At 41.9% G+C, this 22,754-nt stretch overlaps 1 protein-coding gene across 1 annotated transcript in view; it reads right to left on the reverse strand.

Annotated features, from left to right (window-relative positions):
• Window positions 1-7,081: 7,081 nt before the first annotated feature.
• The window catches only part of DPYS (dihydropyrimidinase), a 125,154-nt gene continuing 109,481 nt past the window's right edge, over window positions 7,082-22,754 (reverse strand). The window contains exons 8-10 of the mRNA XM_073632138.1: window positions 17,610-17,817; window positions 15,811-15,894; window positions 7,082-12,057 (exon numbers count right to left, since the gene is read on the reverse strand). Of these exons, the coding sequence (XP_073488239.1) occupies window positions 15,832-15,894; window positions 17,610-17,817 (271 nt within the window). The 3' untranslated portion in view covers window positions 7,082-12,057; window positions 15,811-15,831. The remainder of the gene's footprint in view (window positions 12,058-15,810; window positions 15,895-17,609; window positions 17,818-22,754) is intronic.

A 22,754-nucleotide genomic window follows, 5' to 3' on the forward strand; every position in this document is an offset into this window, starting at 1 on the left:
ATTGGTTGAACTAGATTGACTTGTCTCTTTTTTTAACCCAACTAACTATGTAACTATGTTATACTTATCTGCACTGTGCTGTGCAGAGGTTTTGCACAGAGCAGCCCTGATCCTCCTCTCCTGGCCCCTCTCTTTGCTGAGTGTCTATCATAACAAGCTGCTTGTTATGGGGCACCCTTGCAGGCTCTCTCTCTCGAGACACACAAAGCGTGGCTTGTTCCCGCCACCTGATCCCTCCTCCCTAGCTGTGATTGAGAGCAGCTGAAGCCAATGAGATGTGAGAGAGCCTCGGCTCTCCTGCACATTGCTGGATCGAGATCCGCATCAGGTGAATATAAGGAGGGGGGGGGGGGATTTCTTAAGTTGCACAGAATGCATGAAGTTAAAAAAAACCCTCTACCTTTACAACCACTTTAACCACTTCAGCCCTGGAAGAACTTACCCCCTTCCTGACCAGAGCACTTTTTGGGATTCGGCACTGCGTCAATTTAACTGACAATTGTCGTGCGACGTGGCTCCCAAACAAAATTGACATCTTTTTTTTCCCACAAATAGAGCTTTCTTTTGGTGGTATTTGATCACCCCTGCGCTTTTTAATTTTTTGCGCTATAAACAAAAAAAAGCGACAATTTTGAAAAAAACGCATTATTTTTTACTTTTTGCTCTAATATATATCCCCCAAAAATGTATAAAAAAACAATTTTTTTCCTCAGTTTAGGCCGATACGTATTCTTCTTCATATTTTTGGTAAAAAAAATCGCAATAAGCGATTATTGATCGGTTTGCGCAAAAGTTATAGCGTTTACAAAATAGGGGATAGTTTTTTGGCATTTTTATTAATTTTTTTTTTTTTTTAAATGGCGGCGTTCAGCGATTTTTATTGTGATAGCGACATTATGGCGGACACATCGGACATTTTTGACACATTTTTGGGACCATTGTCATTTATACAGCAATCAGTGCTATACAAATGCACTGATTCCTGTGTAAATGACACTGGCAGTGAAGGGGTTAACCACTAGGTGGCAGTGTAGGGGTTAAGTGTGTCCTAGGGGCGTGTTTCTAACTGGATGGGCTGTGTGTGACACGTAGGGATGAGCTTTGAGTTTGAGTCGAACTCATGTTCAACTCGAACATCGGCTGTTCGCCAGTTCGCTGAACAGCGAACAATTTGGGGTGTTCGCGGCAAATTCAAAAGCTGTAGAACACCCTTTAAAAGTCTATGGGAGAAATCAAAAGTGCTAATTTTAAAGGCTTATATGCAAGTTATTGTCATAAAAAGTGTTTGGGGACCTGGGTCCTGCCCCAGGGGACATGGATCAATGCAAAAAAAAGTTTTAAAAACGGCCGTTTTTTCAGGAGCAGTGATTCTAATAATGCTTAAAGTGAAACAATAAAAGTGTAATATTCCTTTAAATTTCGTACCTGGGGGGTGTCTATAGTATGCCTGTAAAGGGGCGCATGTTTCCTGTGTTTAGAACAGTCTGACAGCAAAATGACATTTCAAAGGAAAAAAAGTAATTTAAAACTACTCGCGGCTATTAATGAATTGCCGGTCCGACAATACACATAAAAGTTCATTGATAAAAACGGCATGGGAATTCCCCACAGGGGAACCCCGAACCAAAATAAAAAAAAAAAATTGACATGGGGGTACCCCTAAATTCTATACCAGGCCGTTCAGGTCTGGTATGAATATTAAGGGGAACCCCGGGCAAAATTTTAAAAAAATGGCGTGGGGTCCCCCTCAAAATCTATACCAGGCCCTTCAGGTCTGGCATGGATTTTAAGGGGAATTCCGCGCCAAAATGTAAAAAAAAAAATGGCGTGGGGTCTCCCCAAAAATCCATACCAGACCCTTATCCGAGCACGCAACCTGGCAGGCCACAGGAAAAGAGGCGGGATGAGAGAGCCCCCCCTCCTGAACCGTACCAGGCCACATGCCCTCTACATTGGGAGGGTGCTTTGGGGTAGCCCCCCAAAACACCTTGTCCTCATGTTGATGGGGACGAGGGCCTCATCCCCACAACCCTTGCCCGTTGGTTGTGGGGATATGTGGGCCGGGGGCTTATCGGAATCTGGAAACCCCCTTTAACAAGGGGACCCCCAGATCCCGGCCCTCCCCCCTGTATGAACTGGTAAGGGGGTACAAAAGTACCCCTACCATTTCACAAAAAAAGTGTCAAAAATGTTAAAAATGACAAGAGACAGTTTTTGACAATTCCTTTATCTAAATGCTTCTTCTTTCTTCTTTCTTCTATCTTCTATCTTCTTTCTTCTATCTTCCTTCGGTTTCTTCCTCCATCTTCTTCTTCTGGTTCTTCTGGTTCTTCCTCCAGTGTTCTCGCCCGGCATCTTCCTCCGCGGCGCTGGCGTCTTCTTCCCTTCGTCTTCTGGGCCACTCCGCATCCAGCATGGTGGGAGGCTCCCACTGTGTGATACTTCTCGTATTCTGACGGTTCTTAAATAACAGAGGGTGGGGCCACCCGGTGACCCCGCCCCCCTCTGACACACGGTGACTTCCCTGTCCGCCCCCCTTTGACGTCATGGGGAATGCCACAGGCGAGTCCCCGTCAATTCCCGTGCGTCTCCGTTATTTAAGAACCGTCAGAAGAGGAGAAGCGTCACACAGCTGGAGCCTCCCACCATGCTGGATGCGGAGTGGCCCGAGAAGACGAAGGGAAGAAGACGCCGGTGCCGTGGAGGAAGATGCCGGACGAGTACACCGTAGGAAGAACCAGAAGAACCAGAAAAAGAAGAAGATGGAGGAAGAAACCGAAGGGAGATAGAAGATAGAAGAAGGAAGATAGAAGATAGAAGAAAGAAGAAAGAAGAAGCATTTAAATAAAGGAATTGTCAAAAACTGTCTCTTGTCATTTTTAACATTTTTGACACTTTTTTTGTGAAATGGTAGGGGTGCTTTTGTAGCCCCTTACCATTTCACACAGGTGGGAGGGCCGGGATCTGGGGGTCTCCTTGTTAAAGGGGGCTTCCACATTCTGATAAGCCCCCCCGCCCGCAGACCCCCACAACCACCGGGCAAGGGTTGTGGGGATGTGTCCCTTGTCCCCATCAACATGGGGACAAGGTGTTTTGGGGGGCTACCACAAAGCACCCTCCCAATGTTGAGGGCATGTGGCCTGGTACGGTTCAGGAGGGGGGGTGCTCTCTCGCCCCCCCTCTTTTCCTGTGACCTGCCAGGTTGCGTGCTACCAGATAAGGGTCTGGTATGGATTTTTGGGGAAACCCCACGCCATTTTTTTAAAAAGTTTTGGCGCGGGGTTCCCCTTAAAATTTATACCAGACCTGAAGGGTCTGGTATAGATTTTGAGGGGGACCCCACGCCATTTTTAAAAAAAAATTTGACCGGGGTTCCCCTTAATATCCATACTAGACCTGAAGGGCCTGGTATGGAATTAAGGAGGGCCCCCCACGTCATTTTGTTTTCATTTTGGTTCGGGGTTCCCCTGTGTATTGTCGGACTGCCAATTCATTAATAGCTGCGAGTAGTTTTAAATGACTTTTTTTCCTTTGAAATGTCATTTTGCTGTCAGACTGTTCTAAACACGGGAAACATGCACCCCTTTACAGGCATACTATAGACACCCCCCAGGTGCGAAATTTAAAGGAATATTACACTTTTATTGTTTCACTTTAAGCATTATTAAAATCACTGCTCCCGAAAAAAACGGACGTTTTTAAAACTTTTTTTTTAATTGATCCATGTCCCCTGGGGCAGGACCCAGGTCCCCAAACACTTTTTATGACAATAACTTGCATATAAGCCTTTAAAATTAGCACTTTTGATTATTCATGTTCGTGTCCCATAGACTTTAACGGTGTTCGCGTGTTCAAACAAATGTTTTGCCTGTTCACATGTTCTGGTGCGAACCGAACAGGGGGGTGTTCGGCTCATCCCTAGTGACACACGAAGATAGAAGATAGAAGATAGAAGAAAGAAGAAAGAAGAAGCATTTAAATAAAGGAATTGTCAAAAACTGTCTCTTGTCATTTTTAACATTTTTGATACTTTTTTTTGTGAAATGGTAGGGGTACTTTTGTACCCCCTTACCATTTCACACAGGAGGGAGGGCCAGGACCTGGGGGTCCCCTTGTTAAAGGGGGTTTCCAGATTCCGATAAGCCCCCCGCCCACAGACCCCCACAACCACCGGGCAAGGGTTGTGGGGATGAGTCCCTTGTCCCCATCAACATGGGGACAAGGTGTTTTGGGGGGCTACCCCAAAGCACCCTCCCAATGTTGAGGGCATGTGACCTGGTACGGTTCAGGAGGGGGGGCGCGCTCTCGTCCCCCCCTCTTTTCCTGCAGCTTGCCAGGTTGTGTGCTCAGATAAGGGTCTGGTATGGATTTTTGGAGAGACCCCACGCTATTTTTTTTTTACATTTTGGCGCAGGGTTCCTTTTAAAATCCATACCCAATCTGAAGGATCTGGTATAGATTTTGAGGGGGACCCCATGCCATTTTTTTTTTTTAATTTGGCCGGGGTTTCCCTTAATATCCATACCAGACCTGAAGGGCCTGGTATGGAATTTAGGGAGACCCCCCACGTCATTTTGTTTTCATTTTGGTTCGGGGTTCCCCTGTGGGGAATTCCCATGCCGTTTTTATCAATGAACTTTTATGTGTATTGTCGGACCGGCAATTCATTAATAGCTGCGAGTAGTTTTAAATGTTCGGCTCATCCCTAGTGACACGTCATTGATCTCTGCTCCGATGACAGGGAGCAGAGAACAGGGACACTGTCAATAGGCAGAATGGGGAGATGCTTGTTTACTTTAGCATCTCCCCGTTCTTCCTCCCCGTGAGGATCGAGTCCGCGGGACCCGCGACCCGACTCATGGAGCTTGCCGCGGGCGCCTCTTAAAGGGGAACGTACAGGTACGTGATTCTGCCCGTACGTGCCCTTCTGCCACAGTAAATCTGCGTGAGGCGGCCGGCAAACAGTTAAGGTATAACTAATAGGCAACACTTTTCTTTTAGTTTTGGACAGAGGAGAGAGGAATTAAAAGACCTGCCAGGTTTTTACTGCTAATTCAAATAAAACCTTTGCGCTCACCTAATAAGTATTTTACAGCAGCTTTATTCAGATGATGAATCCCCTCCACAAATATATACAACTATTATACTGTGCTCAGGTTTTTGCTGCTGTCTGCGCCCCTTTTATACCTCTCACTTCCTGTTTTGGCTATGGGACAGGAAATGAAGGGAAATGGGACACAAACGGCAAAAAAAAACACCTAACAGAGATTCATCCCTTTGGTTACTCTATCCAAAATGAAAAAAGATTTTGCCTTTAGTCTTACTCTAACCACTTGCTGCCCACCCATAGTACATTTACTTTATGCGGGCGGCAGGCATGTACTGGTACGTTGCAGCGCACATGCGCACTGGTGTGTGCAGAGGCATGATCCCGTGATTGGTCACTATCAGCAGCCGGGGTATCACGTGATCGCTATGACCAATCATAATGATCACTTGATTACAAGTAATCAAAACAGTCTAAAGTGATGTGATCACAATAGTAACCAAGCTGTCATGAATAAAAGCCATTCATGAAAGTTAAAACTATTGCTTATAACAGTGATCAGAAGTTTAACTTTGATTAGTTTATGTAAAATAAAAAATCTTAAAAAAGGAAAAGAATCTTAGAAAAAGAAAAAAAAGTTTCAAAAATTGAAAAAATAAATGTTTTTCTTTACATACTGTCACCAGTCATCAGTATCCCTGATCACCACTACACCAATCATATGATAATGCTGTACTGCATTGGTGATAGTATGTAAAAAAAAAATAAATAAAAAGAACACATTTTATTCAATTTTTTTCATTTTCCCAAACATTTTGACAAAAAATTACAACTTCAAAAAACTCACCATGCTTCTTATTAAATGCCTTGGACTATCTACAAAAAGGGGTCATTTAGGTGTGTGTGTATGTGGGGGGGGGGGGGGGGATAGTTGTACTGTCCTGGAATTTTGGGGCCTCAAGAAATGAGATAGGCTGTCAGTACATCAGGATTAATCAATTGTTATATATATATATATACACACACACCATAGTTTGTAGATTCTTTAATTTTTACACAAACTAAATAATATACGCTAATTTGGGTTATTTTTTCTACCCAAGAAAGGTAGCAGAATACATTTTGGCCTAAATCTATGAAGAAAAATTATTTGTTTGTAAAGTTTTATATAAGAAATACAAAAAAAATGTTTTGTTTTTTTCCCTAAATGTTTGGTATCATTTATGTAGCAAAAGATAAAAAACGCAGTGGTGATTAAAAAACCATCAAAAGAAACCTCTATTTGTGTGAAAAAATATATACATTTAATTTGCGTACAGTGCTGCATGACCGAGCAATTGCCAGTTAAAGTAAAACATTGCTGAATAGAAAAAAAAAATGCCCTGGTCATGAAGAGGGTAACAATTTTAATGCCGCGTACACAAGCTTGTTGTCGGAAATTCCGACCGTGTATAGGCTCCATCGGACATTTGTTGTCGGAATTTCCGACAACAAAAATTTGAGAGCTGGATCTCAAATTTTCCGACAACAAAATCTGTTGTCGGAAATTCCAAGCGTGTGTAGACGATTCCGACGCACAAAGTTCCACGCATGCTCAGAATCAAGCAGAAGAGCTGCACTGGCTATTGAACTTCATTTTTCTCGGCTCCTCGTACTTGTTGTACGTCACCGCGTTCTTGATGTTCGGAACTTCTGACAACATTTGTGCGACTGTCTGTATGCAAGACAAGTTTGAGCCAACATCCGTCGGAAAAAAATCCAGGATTTTGTTGTCGGAATGTCCGAGCGTGTGTACGGGGCATAAGAGGTTAAGGGAGAGTGGTTGGGAGGTGGTTAAAATGCAGTTCATCCACACAGTTTTACACACCTTACCCCCACAATTGCCAGTGTAAACTAAGCTTTACTATGCCCATAGGTCTTCTGCAATTTACATAGAAAATCCAAAGTTTTATTGCACTACAATTCTGCACAACTCTCAAGGATTATTAAAAAAGAAAAGGAGTCATACAATTGTAAAACTAAAACATATTTAAATTTTATACTCTTTAATACATTATAGTGTTTATTGGTGTTATAAAATGAAAGAGAACATTAACATAAAATTAGACACAAAGAATTAGCTTGCTTTTATAAGCTCTGCGCAATAAAACATTGGTTATATTGGTAAAATCCACTTTGCAGATCTGTGATTAACGTACTCATGTTCTGCATGAGATAACTGGTCCCTGCCATGTCTACTGAAGTTGAACCACTTCACACAGCTTCATCGGGATGATCTGGCAAATGGACACAGCAGCTGGACATGGGAGCGCGCCCGCACGAGCGCCCCCAGGGGAAGCGGCTTTCCAACAGGGCACTCGAGAAGAGGAGGAGCCAGGAGCACCGCTGAGGGACCCCAGAAGAGTAGAATTTTCATATTCTCCTGCCATTTGTATTTGATATGTCTTGTAATAGAAAATAAGGGAATCGTTATTTTCAAAAATTTGACCTTTTTTCCTTTATATTATACAAAAGAAAAATTAAAAAAAACATCAGCATTTATTAAATACCACCAAAATAAAACTTTGTCTATCAGAAAAAGTTATAAAATTAATTTTGGTACAGTGTCACCTGGCAAAGTAATTGTTAGTCAAACTGTCACAGCAATGATAACTAAAAAATGTCCTAGCAATGAAAGGGTATTACAGGGCGGTAGTGAAGTGGTCACACCTCAATGGAGTTCCATAGTCTAAATAACAGCTATTAAATTGTAATTATTGGTGTTTCTTTTTTTATTTCTTGCTGTATTCTATTTGGGGGGTGGCGAGGATTCTGTGCAATGCCATGCATAGCCCACGCACAAATGCCTCATGCATCCTTTAAAAAAGATCTACAGTTGTGCTCATAAGTTTACATACCCTGGCAGAATTTATGATTTCTTGGCCATTTTTCAGAGAATATGAATGATAACACAAAAACATTTCTTTCACTCATGGTTAGTGTTTGGCTGAAGCCATTTATTATCAATAAACTGTGTTTACTCTTTTTAAATAATGGCAACAGAAACTACCCAAATTACTCAGATTAAAAGTTTACATATCCTGGTGATTTTGGCCTGATAACATGCACTCAAGTTGACACAAAGGGGTTTGAATGGCTGTTAAAGGTAACCATCCTCACCTGTGATCTGTTTGCTTGTAATTAGTGTGTGTGTATAAAAGGTCAATGAGTTTCTGAACTTCTGACAGACCCTTGCATCTTTCATCCAGTGCTGCACTGATGTTTCTGGATTCTGAGTCATGGAAAAGCAAAAGAATTGTCAAAGGATCTGTGGGAAAAGGTAGTTGAACTGTATAAAACAGGAAAAGGATATAAAAAGATATCCAAGAATTTGAGAATGCCAATCAGCAGTGTTCAAACTCTAATCAAGAAGTGGAAAATGAGGGGTTCTGTTGAAAACAAACCACAGTCAGGTAGACCAACTAAAATTTCAGCCACAACTGCCAGGAAAATTGTTTGGGATGCAAAGAAAAACCCACAAATAACTTCAGGTGAAATACAGGACTCTGAAAACATGTGGTGTGGCTGTTTCAAGATGCACAATAAGGAGGCACTTGAAGAAAGATGGGCTGCATGGTCGAGTTGCCAGAAAAAAGACATTACTACACAAATGCCACAAAGTATCCCGCTTACAATATGCCAAACAGCACAGAGACAAGCCTCAAACCTTCTGGCACAAAGTCATTTGTGATGAGACCAAAATTTAGCTTTTTGGCCACAACCATAAACACTATATTTGGAGAGGAGTCAATGAGGCCTATGATGAAAAGTACACCATTCCTACCGTGAAACACGGAGGTGGATCACTGATGTTTTGGGGATGTGTGAGCTACAAAGGCACAGGAAATTTGGTCAAAACTGATGGCAAGATAAATGCAGTATGCTATCAAAAAATACTTGAGGAACATTTGCATTCATCAGCCAGGAAGCTGCACATGGGACATACTTGGACATTCCAACATGACAATGATCCAAAACAAGGCCAAATCAACCGGTCATTGGCTACAGAAGAATAAAGTGCAGGTTCTGGAGTGGCCATCTCAGTCTCTTGACTTCAATATCATTGAGCCACTCTGGGAAGATCTCAAACATGCAGTTCATTCAAGACAGCCCAAGAATTTCCAGGAACTGGAGGCTTTTTGCCAAGAGGAATGGGCAGCTTTACCATCTGAGAAGATAAAGAGCCTCATCCACAAATACCACAAAAGACTTCAAACTGTCATTGATGTTAAAGGGGGCAATACACGATATGAACTGGGGTGTGTAAACTTTGGATCAAGGTCATTTGGGTAATTTCTCTTGTCATTATGATTTAAAAAGAGTAAACACAGCTGATTGATAATACATGGCTTCAGCCAAACTCTAACCATGAGTGAAAGAAAAGTTTTTGTGTTATCATTCATATTCTCTGAAAAATGACCAAGAAATCATAAATTCTGCCAGGGTATGTAGACTTATGAGCAAAACTGTATGTATGTACTGTATATGTGTAGCACCCTCTACCTAAAGGTAGGTGCTAGACTAGTATTTTTCTATAGCTCAGGGTCCAAGTACAGGTAAATTTAGCCAGGCCTGTGCTTTAGGCTGGACCTGGTAGTTTTGATTTGGGACTGGGAGTGTTTGGTGTAGTGGGGGGTGTGGCCACCTGTGCTCTGACTCAGAAGTGCCTCCCCTGCTTTCAGAACGATTGTAATGGAAGAGAGGTTGGGTCTGAGGTTTGAGTGGCAGGCAGCTCATGTGAGGAGTTCTGACCATTTACCCTTTGGTATTGGCAGGGGGCAGGCCTCCCATATAAGCTGAGGTCACATGCTGCCAGGGAGGAGTTCTGGAAAGCAGGAACAGACAGAATGGAGTATTGAGTTGCTGTTCCGGGCGTCCCCATGTGGAGAGGTGCCGAGCGTGGAGGAGGGATAGAGGAATCGCTAGGAACGAGTCCTAGATAAAGATCTTTATCTCTAAAAAGGTATCGAGCTGCTGTGACCGGGGAACACAGGACTTGTATGCTGGACAGGATTGGTACAGATGAAGTAGCAGTAAAGCGGCAGAGAGTAGATCAACGTTCTGTGACCGTGGACACAGAATGGCCAAATAGCAACAGGTCAGTGTGAACTGAACAAGGTAAGAGGATAAGCTATCCAACAGTAGTGCAGAATGCTGTGGCCGGGGAACGCAGCATTGATAGTCATGGACTGGTTGAGAGCAGTACTGCGCCCATTACCATCTGTCAGGCCGTCGTGGAGAGGTACTGTGTATCTCTGGTCTGGTTAAGCATAATGGTAATGCCTTCCAAAAGACTGTGTGGCTGTCTGATTCTCTGGGCCATCGGGGAGAGGCTGTGTAGGCTTCTGGCTCTTTGATTCGCATAGGCAATATCATTATGGTCTGCAAGGAGGAATTATTCAGAGTGATTCTTTCTTGTCCCAATGGACATGAAGAAAGAGTAAGTCAGTAGTTTTGCAGAAGGAATTGTACAGGAAAAGAAGGAGCAACAGTCTGCAGAGAAGCTATTCAAAGGAAGGAGACTGTGGGTTCAAGGTGTGCATTCAAGTTTGCAAGGCCAAGGCCACTGAATAACTTATAAATACCATGGGCATCTCATATCGTCCTTTCTCCCAGCCAAGTTGTATCCTGAAATAAACTTAACAAAACTGTGCAAATGACTTGTCTTAACTGATAGATGGGGGGCTGGCAGCATGGGGGTCTGGCAGCAGGGTGATTGGCGGATTGCTAAGTAACCAAGTGTTGAACATACCGCTATACATGTATTTTGTATCAATAAAAGAAATGTTTTAGAGTGTCAAACCACAAACTTTCATCCTAGTTTTGGATAAAATGGGTAAGGATTAGAAACCTCGTCTGGTTTTTACTTCTACTTTCTTCCTATTCTGCTAATAACAGTTTTACCAATATGAAACAGGGACTCAGACAGCAAATAACAATCAAACGGGGATTCTAGCCTTCCTCTATTCTACAAAAGAAAATATTTTTTTCTATTAGTGTTGCTCTTTGAGAGCTCTTGTTACTTTCTCTCCAGTAAAGTGTTGTTGGCAGGATAGCAGTAAAAACTGACTAAAGCCTTGTACACACGATCCAATTGTTGGACAACCAAGCGTAAGATTTTTGTCAAAAGGTTGTGTGTCAGGATCTTGTCTTGCATACTAGCGGTACACAATTGTCGCACCACAAACATGAACGTAGTGACGTACGAGGAATTTTAGCTTTTGAGCGCCACCCTTTGGGCCCCTTCTGCTAATTTTGTGTTTGGTGAGCATTGATCCAGGGAATGCGTGTTTGTACTTTCGACTTTTGTTTGACAGATTTGTGTACTGACCATACTAAAATCTGACAACAAACCGTTGTCCGCCTAAAATTTACTAGCCTGTCATCCAACATTTTTTGGCCGAAAGTTGGACAACAATTGTCAAAAGGAGCGTACTAACGGTGAGATTTTAGGACAACAGTCTGTCAACGGACAATCCCATGCCAATAATCGTACCGTGTGTGCGAGGCTTTAGGCTGGCCAGACACTATACAATTTTCTTATTCAGTTTCCTTTAGATTTACCTTCAACTATGTAGTGCAAGGGCCTGCCTGGTTGCATACAAATTGAAAGAGTTTAGGTTTGACCTCATATTATATGGTTTTGGTAAATCTAAAGGAAGGTTGAACAAGAAAATTGTATAGTGTATTGCCAGCCAAAGGTTCTAATCCATGTACATGAAAAAAAAGTAAAAGACGTTTTCGTTGGACACTTCCCTTGATGGTAGCTCTGTTTTGCAGGTGGTTGATATATAGTATTAATCAGCATAAACGGTTTCTTAGCTTTACAAAATTGATGTCGCGAACTCAGCACAGTGAGTTGTACAATGTACTACACTGCAGACATTATAGAAATACCATAGAGAAAAAATAGACGTTTAATTTTCTAATAGTGTCGATCTTGGTCTTCTCAAATTTGTGAACGCATTGATCTGTCAATAAAAGAAATAATGTAAAAGTGAAATCGTTTACCCAGAAGATCATAAAGCTTGTATATACAGACAATTTAATTTGGCTTAAAGTGTTCCTAAACCCAGGACCCTGCATTCACTATATCTGATCTCCCACAGTACACAGAACTTGGAAATGCAATTTTTATAGTAAATATAAACTGCTAAATACTTTTTCTCATCAGCAGTATATAGCAGTCTTATGACCTCTAGCAGTCTCCGGCTGAGCAGTGGTTAAAGCTTGAAGGAGGAGTTTTCATTCTACTCTGACTGTCCTATAAGGCTGCATGACCCCTGACCCTCTGTCTGGACTGTGCTGATTGGCCCTGTGCTGATCACACGCACTCTCCCAAAAATAAAAACTCTCTAGCAATACACACCAAACTGAGCAGTGCAGAGTGCCCCTAAGGCTCTGTTCTATCAGCAGATGGATTTGGGACTGTGGAAGAAGGGGACACCGACACAACTCTAATCTTTTTGGATCTATACACCACCACAATGGATTTGAAATGAAACAACAAGATGTCCTTTAACTGCAGACTTTCAGCTTTAATTTGAGGGTATGTACATCCAAATCAGGTGAACGATGTAGGAATTACAACAGTTTGTATATGTGCCTCTCACTTTTTAAGGGACCAAAAGTAATGGGACAATTGGCTGCTCAGCTGTTCCATGGCCAGGTGTGTGTTATTCCCTCATTATCCCATTTACAAGCAGCAGATAAAAGGTCCAGAGTTCATTTCAAGTGTGCTATTTGCATTTGAAATCTGTTGCTGTCAACTCTCAATATGAGATCCAAAGAGCTGTCACTATCAGTGAAGCAAGCCATCATCAGGCTGAAAAAACAAAACAAACCCATCAGAGAGATAGCAAAAACATTAGGTGTGGCCAAATCAACTGTTTGGAACATCCTTGGAACAACCAAAAGACCCGGAAGACCATGGAAAACAACTGTGGTGGATGACCAAAGAATTATTTCCCTGGTGAAGAAAACACCCTTCACAACAGTTGGCCAGATCAAGAACACTCTCCAGGAGGTAGGTGTATGTGTGTCGAAGTCAACAATCAAGAGAAGACTTCACCAGAGTGAATACAGAGGGTTCACCACAAGATGTAAACCATTGGTGAGCCTCAAAAACAGGAAGGCCAGATTAGAGTTTGCCAAACAACATCTAAAAAAGCCTTCACAGTTATGGAACAACATCCTATGGACAGATGAGACCAAGATCAACTTGTACCAGAGTGATGGGAAGAGAAGAGTATGGAGAAGGAAAGGAACTTCTTATGATCCAAAGCATACCACCTCATCAGTGAAGCATGGTTGTGGTAGTGTCATGGCGTGTCAATCACCTGACCTGAATCCGATTGGGCATGCATTTCTCTTGCTATAGACAAAACTGAAGGGAAAATGCCCCAAGAACAAGCAGGAACTGAAGACAGTTGCAGTAGAGGCCTGGCAGAGCATCACCATGGATGAAACCCAGCATCTGGTGATGTCTATGTGTTCCAGACTGCAGGCTGTAATTAACTTCAAAGGATTTGCAATCAAGTATTAAAAAGTGAAAGTTTGATGGATGATTGTTAATTTGTCCCATTATATTTGGTCCCTTAAAAAGTGGGAGGCACATATACAAACTTGTAATTCCTACACCGTTCACATGATTTGGATGTAAATACCCTCAAATTAAAGCTGAAAGTCTGCAGTTAAAGCACATCTTGTTCATTTCATTTCAAATCCATTGTGGTGGTGTATAGAGCCAAAAAGATTAGAATGTCGATGTGCCAATATTTATGGACCTGACTATATACTGTGATTCTGTACTTGCCAAATATGCTGCAGAAATCTCCCTCCACTGAGTCTGGCTGCAATCATTTTAATTGTGGGCAGCTGCTGCCTGTTCACTTCCTGGATTTACACAGACACACACACACAGAGGCACACCTCCAGCTTTGCAGCCCTGCAGCTCTCATTGACCCTCTTATGACTCATTCCCCCTCCCTTCCTGGCAAACTCTCACGAGAGTGAGAGGCAGAGCTGTGCATGATGTCATAGGCCTAGGCTCTTTACCAGACAAGAAACATGAAGTGGGCTGTATAAGGTATTTACTGGCAGAAAAAAAAATGTTTTACTACCCAAAGTTAAAACAACAAGGGCAGAAGATTTAATAGATGGAAAGTTGAAAAAATGACTGAAGTTCTGCTTTAATCATAGAGGTACCATTGGGATTTCCATGGAGTGCAGCCTCATTTTTTTGCTTTTGCTTTGGGAAATCATTAAATCGATGGGCTTACAGTAGTTCTATATTAAAGTTACAGTGTACACCTTAGGTCAGGGGTCTCAAACTGGCGGCCCTCCAGCTGTTGCGAAACTACAAGTCCCATCATGCCTCTGCCTGTGGGAGTCATGCTTGTGTAGCACCCTGATGTTTAGGCAGGGTTGCTATTAAATTTATTTGCTAAGTGATAGTTGCCTTGGCCAATTGTTAGGAGGTCAATTGATTTCACCCTAATTCTGAAATTGCTGCACTTCTCTCTTCTGTCACTAGTTGGCTGGGTATCTGGTGACATTAGATAGGCGAGGGCATTGCAAGGACAGATTAGGAATGAATGGGGTGTCTCAGCCAATGGGCAGGGATTTTCTTGGGTCCCTTGGCCTGCTGGGAGAGCCGATTTATCTTGGTGGGGTCAAGTGATCGAGGTTCTGTGCCACCTGGATGACTCAAGAAGAGGGATTAGAACCCCTGTCAGGTTTTTAACTGCTGTCTGTGCCCCCATTAGGTAGATTCAGCCTCTCTATTTGTCCTGTTTACTGTTATCATCAAGAGTTAATGTGAAAGAAAGTCACAAATTTTTGGTTGTCACCAGAAAAGTAATAAAGGTTAAATCACTGAAATGTTCTGTCTCCAAAGTGTTGACCTCCCTTAGGGGTAGATAGCAAGGCACCTTGGTTCTAGCCCTGGCAATATATGACTGCTTGGATTACTGTGACCTGCCATTGTCTTATATAGGAGTAAAATTTTCCATGGTCCACCTAAGGCAGGGGTCTCAAACTGGCGGCCCTCCAGCTGTTGCGAAACGACGCGTCCCATGCGGCATTGCAAGGCTGACAGTTACAAGTGTAGCAAAGTCCTGGCCTCACTAGACCTAATGGTGACCTCCATAGTTAGGGACAGCAGACATCCTTCTATGTGGAGTGGGTTACAAGAAATGGTGGGTGTAATGCAAGTTGAATTGATGGGCACCAGACACTTCTTGAATGCAAGAGATTTATTGTCTCTTTAACAGAACCGTGGGAGAGAGGGTCATGTATAAATTCAATCAGACAGTAATTACTGTTAAAGTGATTGTCCAGACTAAACTTTTTCTTCATTTTGGATAGAGTTGGGGAGGATAAAAATCCCTGTCAAGTTTATAATGCTATCTGAGGCTCCAAGAGATTTCCTCTTACTTCCTGTTCGCTGCTAATGTTTTACCAGACAAGACATGAGGGGAAATTTCCAACAGCAACACTGACAGAAATAAAAATGCTTTTCTTTAGTAAATTAGGGGAAGGCTAGAGTCCCCGTCAGATTTATATTTTTTGTGTCCTGGTCTGGTGATCCTTCCCCACTCAATAGAAAACTAGAAACAAGATTTCATCTTGACATACACTTTAATAACTTCTCAACTCCTTAACTTTCCCATCCAGTCTGTGCAGCATATAATGGATATCTGCAGGTCCAGAGGTAATATTACCTGCTGTTGATGGATCCGTATTCACTTCAGTTGGATGACCTCTCCTTTATAAGGCTGTCTTTGTACGGGAAGTGGCTGACATACCTGTACAAACATATTGTCATTACTGATGTGATGAGATGAGAATTCTCTCTTTCATTATACAAATTGCTACACACGCTGCATTTCTCTGCAGTCACAAACACAGATGAGGACATTCATGAAAATCTGCGCCACTATTTCTTTACATCTATTTTTATTTCAAAATAAATAAGCAAACAAAAAAATCATGGCACCCATCCAGTGGTCCCTTTCCACTTCTGAGAGATGACGGATGGTTTACTGCACATACACATAATGTATGACTGTATACATATAATGTGTGTACTAACTGTATTCTAAAAGAGGACAATAATTACAAATATTCACCAAAGAAGGAAGGAAATGGATAGAAATTGCTACCCATGATGGTTAAGGGAAGGTAAGAAGTAAAATTTGACATCCAAGACCAGGAAGGAAGGAAGGAAGGAAGGAAGGAAGGAAGGAAGGAAGGAAGGAAGGAAGGAAGGAAGGAAGGAAGGAAGGAAATGGGTAGAAATTGCTACCCACGATAGTTAAGGGGAGAATCGAAGTAAAAATTGACATCCAAGGCAGGAAAGGAAAGAAGAAAGAAAGGCAGGGAGACAAAGAAAGAAGTAGGAAAGGGAAGAGAAAGAAAGGAAAGAAGTAAAGAAAGGAGACTGAAGGGAGGGAGAATGAAGGAAGGGGTAGATAAGAAAAGGAAGGAAAGAAGAAGGAAGTACTTAGAAAGAAAGGAAAGGAAAAGAAGGAAAGGAGAGAAGAAGGAGTAGGGAAATCAGAAGGAGGAGATGAGAAGGAGGAAAAGAGACAAAGGAGAGAAGGGAAAAGAGGAAGGAGATGAAGCAGAGGAATAGGTGGAGAAGGAGCAGGGGAGAACAGAGAGAAGGAGGAAAGGCGAAGGGGGGGAAGGAGAAGGATGAGGAGGAAAGGAGAAGAATAAGGGAGAAAGGAGAAGGATAAGGAGGAAAGGAGAAGGAGGAAAAGAGCAGGAGGAGATGGAGGAAGGGGGACGTAGGAGAGGAAAGGAGAAGGAGACAGGAGAAGGAGATGGAGGAAAGAAGGAGGAAAGGAGATGAAGAAAAGAAGAAGGAGAAGGAGGAGAGGAGGAAAAGAGAAGGCGTAGGCTCAGAGAATGAGGAAAGAAGGAGGAAATTAAGTCATTGGATAGAATGTGGAACCCAAGAGAGTGAAGGAAGAGAAAAAGGATGGTGGTAAGGTTATCACTGAAAAATATGGACAACCACAAAAACAATAATAGACTAAGAATAATAGAATAATAGACTAATAATAAACTAACCATGTCTTTCCTGCCTACGCCATATATTCCTATTTCAGTGAGAGTGGAATAAATCCCTCCCATAGAAAAACTGAAAGAATATACAGAATGCTAAACTATAGTGCCTGGCCAACTAATGGACATCAGAGGCATCCCATAATCTAGAATACCTGGTGCTCGTGTCAGTCAGTGAAAAACATTGTGCTGTCAAAATACACTTTGTTGCACAGTAGATGGAACTAAGACTTAATAGATCATTTTTTTTGGATATTTAAGATCTTTTTTGGCAAGTCGTATTCGTATTCAGATTTATAGCTGCACTTTGGACAAATTGTAACAGTCACATTATTGTAGTGGATTTAAAGACTCCTAATGGTAATGGAAAATCCCTGGACCTGATTAGTATTTAGCTGGATTTAAAAGCAACTTGCAGAGTAAATGAAATCATTTTCTGCTGACTTACATCATCTCTTTGTAAGACACGGCTGTAGACATAGTCAGGAAATGGTTTGCGTGGAATGTATTTGCCATGGCCTGGGACGGCGTGCAAGGTACCATTCTCGTACACTACCCTCCCGCCGGCGATAGTCACCAGAGGTACTCCGTGGCAGACCATACCTTCAAATATATTGAAGTTCACGGCCTGGTGGTGGGTTTTAGCAGAAATTGTCCTGTAATTAAAACAAATATTTGGTAAAGTTATATCCATGTATAACATCAGTGACAAAGTGCTGACCAGAACTTCAGTAAAGTAAAATCGGTTAGTGAAATGACAGAACTACATACATTCGTTGATGTTAAGTTGGTTTTAAAGTATATAAACCCATTTCTGTAAAAAAAAAATCTAAAGCCAAGAACAAAAACATAATTTATTGCAGCTTACTGGCCTTTAGACATGGTGGTTGGATTTGTTTTTTTGTTTTAGGGTACTTTTATTTTCTGTTTCATTTTTTTTTATAAAATCCTGCTCCCTTGTAGTCTAAATCGGGGGAGCTTTCCATTCTCAACTAGGGTTCCCCCAGAGGTTGTTAAGGGTTCCTTGAGCAATTTCTGCCTCTCAAAAATGTTCCCACAGTCATCAATGTTTTTAGCCAACTCTAATGCCCTGTACACACGGTCGGACATCGATCGGACATTCTGACAACAAAATCCTAGGATTTTTTCCGACGGATGTTGGCTCAAACTTGTCTTGCATACACACGGTCACACAAAGTTGTCGGAAAATCCGATCGTTCTGAACGCGGTGACGTAAAACACGTACGTCGGGACTATAAACGGGGCAGTGGCCAATAGCTTTCATCTCTTTATTTATTCTGAGCATGCGTGGCACTTTGTCCGTCGGATTTGTGTACACACGATCGGAATTTCCGACAACGGATTTTGTTGCCGGAAAATTTTATCTCCTGCTCTCCAACTTTGTGTGTCAGAAAATCCGATGGAAAATGTCCGATGGACAACACGCTCCGATCGGACATTTTCCATCGGAAAATCCGACCGTGTGTACGGGACATAAGAGGGGGATTTCCCCAATGATCACAAATATAAGGAGCATGCTTCCCACTGATCAGCACACTAATGTACAGGGTGCTGTAAATATAGTAATTATTATTAGGGGTTCCCTGAAAGTGGAAAGTTATTTCAAGGGTTCCTCCATGTTAAAAAGGTTGAGAAAGGCTTGCCTAGAGTGATAACGCTGTTCCTCCAGTGTGTTCAGGGAGTGAGAATTGTCATCCTAAGACAGAAAATGTTTTCTGGTAGGATCACCAAGTGAAAATAAAGGAAAAAAAAATAAAAAGAAAACTAATGCTGTCACCACATATAAATACTGGTAAGCTGCAATACAATTTTTGTTGTGTTTACATACACTTAAAAGGGACTTCACTCCCTCAATTTTCTTTTACTCAGCTTACCTGTTATGATGGCTTGTATTCAATTCACGTATCCACCTGCCTAGTGAATCTAGTGTGGCCCCACTGTGATCTGCTGTTCAGATTTTACAGCCCGGGCGCCGCTAGAGTTGCCACCTCATCCCTTTAAACCCGAACACATATGAATTACACTGGTTCTGATCTTTCTTGCCAAGTGAGAATGGTGGGGGGGGCAGGGCCAGATAAAAAAGGCAAACAAAAAACAAAAAAAAAAACCTGTGGTTTATATTGAGAAGGAGGGGAGGAGTGAAGATCCGCTGTTTTTTTTTTTTTTTTTTTTTCTTGCGTTATAAACAAAAAACACTGTCAATTTTGAAAAAAAAAACTATATTTTTTACTTTCTGTTATAACACATATCCAATAAAAAAATGTTAAAAATCAAATTTCTTCATAAATTTAGGCCAATATGTATTTTGCTACAAATTTTAGTTAAAAAAATCCCAATAATTGTATGTTGATTGGTTTGCGCAAAAGGTATAGCATCTACAAACTATCGTACATATACTGGAATTTCTATTTATTTTATATTAGTAATAGCGGCAATCAGCAACTGTGATATTGCGGTTGACAATCCTGCACTAGCTGACACTTTTTACACTTGATCAGTGCTAAAAATATGGACTGTCACTGTACTAATGACACTGGCTGGGAAGGGGTTAAACATCTAGGGCGATCAAAGGGTTAAATGTGTGCCTAGCCAGTGTTTTTGTGTGTACTGTGAGGTGTTTTTACTAAGGGATGTGGTGGGTTTTATTCCCTGCATTTGCAGGGGAACAAAATCCACCATATCCCTGCCGATCCCTGCCGACAGGACGGATCTCTGCATTATTTACTGTCTCTCCTCGGCGATCAGCAGGGTGACGACGGTCATCTATTGGCCGTCACTCGCTGATCGGCTTCTGCTGTGACTAAGCACAGCAGAAGTGGCATGCCCCCTATATGGAAGTGCAGAACCACATATATATATATATATATATATATATATATATATATATATACAGTATATACACACACATACACACACACACACACACACACACACACAATGCTGTGAAAAAGTATTTGCCCCCTTTCTAATTTTTTATTTTCTTACATATTTGTCACACTTAAATGACTCAGATCATCAAAAAATTTTATTATTACATAAAGATAATCCGAATAAATACAAATTGCAGTTTTTAAATGATGGTTTCATTTATTAAGGCAAAAAAGCTGTCCAAACCTGGCTGGCTTTATGTGAAAAAGTAATTGCCCCCTAAACTTAATTACTGGTTGTGCCACCCTTGGCGGCAACAACTGCAAATAAGCGTTTGCGATAACTGCCAATGAGTCTTTCACATTGCTGTGGAGCAATTTTGGCCCACTGTTCTTTGCAGAATTGTTTTAATTCAGCCACATTGGAGGGTTTTCCAGCATGAACGGCCTGTGTAAGGTCATGATACAGCATCTTAATTTGATTTAAGTCCGGGCTTTGACTAGGCCACTCCAAAACCTAAATTTTGCTTTGTTTGAACCATTTGGAGGTGGACTTGCTGTTGTGTTTCGGATCATTGCCCTGCTCCATAATCCAAGTGCACTTGAGCTTGAGGTCACGAACTGATGGCCGGACATTCACCTTTAGGATTTTCCGGTAGAGCTCAGAATTCATGGTTCCATCAATTATGGTAAGTCGTCCAGGTCCTGAAGCTGCAAAGCAGCCCCAGACCATCACGCTACAACCATCAGGTCTGACTGTTGGCATGATGTTCTTGTTATGAAATGCTGTATTAGTTTTATGCCAGATGTAATGGGACGCTCACCTTCCAAAAAGCTAAATTTTTCTTTTATAAGTCCACAGAATATTTGCCTAAAAGTCTTGGGGATAATCAAAATTTTTTTTGGTAAATGCGAGATGAGCCCTTTGTGTTCTTTTTGGTCAGCAGTGACTTTGGCCTTGGAACTCTCCCATGTATGTCATTTTTGCCCAGTCTCTTTCTTATTGTTGAATCATGAACACTGATCTTACCTGAGGCAAGTGAGGCCTGCAGTTCTTTAGATGTTGTTCTGGGTTCTTTTATGACCTCCTGGATGAGTCGTCGTCATGCTCTTGGAGTAATTTTTGTAGGCCGGCCACTCCTAGGAAGGTTCACCACTGATCTAAGTTATCTCCATTTGTGGATAATGGCTCTCCCTGTGGGTCACTGGAGTTCCAAAGCCTTAGAAATGGCTTTGAAACCCTTGCTAGACCGATACATGAACATTACTTTGTTTCTAATCTGTTCTTGGATTTTTTTAGATTGTGGGATGACGTGTGGCTTTTTGTGATCTGTTAACGTGCTTCACTTTGTCAGACAGCTTCTATTTATGTGATTTCTTGATTCAACAGGTCTGGCAGTAATCAGGCCTGGGTGTGGCAAATGAAATTTAACTCAGCTTTCCAAAAAATTGTGGTTAATCACAGTTCATTCATGATTCAGCATGGGAGGGGGCAATTACTTTTTTACATAGGGCCAGGCAGGTTTGAACAGCTTTTTTCTCTTAATAAATTAAATAATAATTTAAAAACTGCATCTTGGATTTACTCTGGTTATCATTGTGTAATATTAAAATGTGTTTGATGATCTGAATCATTTACAGTATCTCACAAAAGTGAGTACACCTCTCACATTTTTGTAAATATTTTATTCTATCTTTTCATGTGACAACACTGAAGAAATTACACTTTGCTGCAATGTAAAGTAGTGAGTGTACAGCTTGTATAACAGTGTAAATTTGCTGTCCCCTCAAAATAACTCAACACACAGCCATTAATGTCTAAACTGCTGGCAACAAAAGTGAGTACACCCCTAAGTGAAAATGTCCAAATTGGGTCAGATTATTCATTTTCCCTCCCCGGTGTCATGTGACTTGTTAGTGTTACAAGGTCTCAGGTGTGAATGGGGAGCAGGTGTGTTAAAATTGGTGTTATCGCTCTCACTCTCTCATACTGGTCACTGGAAGTTCAACATGGCACCTCAAGGCAAAGAACTTTCTGAGGATCTGAAAAAAAGAATTGTTGCTCTACATAAAGATGGCCTAGGCCACAAGAAGATTGCTAAGACCCTGAAACTGAGCTGCAGCATGGTGGACAAGACCATACAGCGGTTTAACAGGACAGGTTCCACTCAGAACAGGCCTCGCAATAGTCGTCCAAAGAAGTTGGGTGCATCTGCTGAGCGTCATATCCAGAGGTTGTCTTTGGGAAATAGACGTATGAGTGTTGCCAGCATTGCTGTAGAGATTGAAGGGGTGGGGGTCAGCCTGTCAGTGCTCAGACCATACGCCGCACATGCATCAAATTGGTCTTCATGGCTGTCGTCCCAGAAGGAAGTCTCTTCTAAAGATGATGCACAAGAAAGACCACAAACAGTTTGCTGAAGACAAGCAGACTAAGGACATGGATTACTGGAACCATGTCCTGTAGTCTGATGAGACCAAGATAAAATTATTTGGTTCAGATGGTGTCAAGCGTGTGTCGCGGCAACCAGGTGAGGAGTACAAAGACAGTGTATCTTGCCTAAAGTCAAGCATGGTGGTGGGAGTGTCATAGTCTGGGGCTGCATGTGTGCTACCGGAACTGGGGAGCTACAATTCATTGAGGAAACCATGAATGCCAACATGTACTGTGACATACTGAAGAAGAGCATGATCCCCTCCCTTCG

The sequence above is a fragment of the Aquarana catesbeiana genome, linkage group LG05 (genome assembly GCF_042186555.1).
Source record: "Aquarana catesbeiana isolate 2022-GZ linkage group LG05, ASM4218655v1, whole genome shotgun sequence".
NCBI classification, from domain to species: domain Eukaryota; kingdom Metazoa; phylum Chordata; class Amphibia; order Anura; family Ranidae; genus Aquarana; species Aquarana catesbeiana.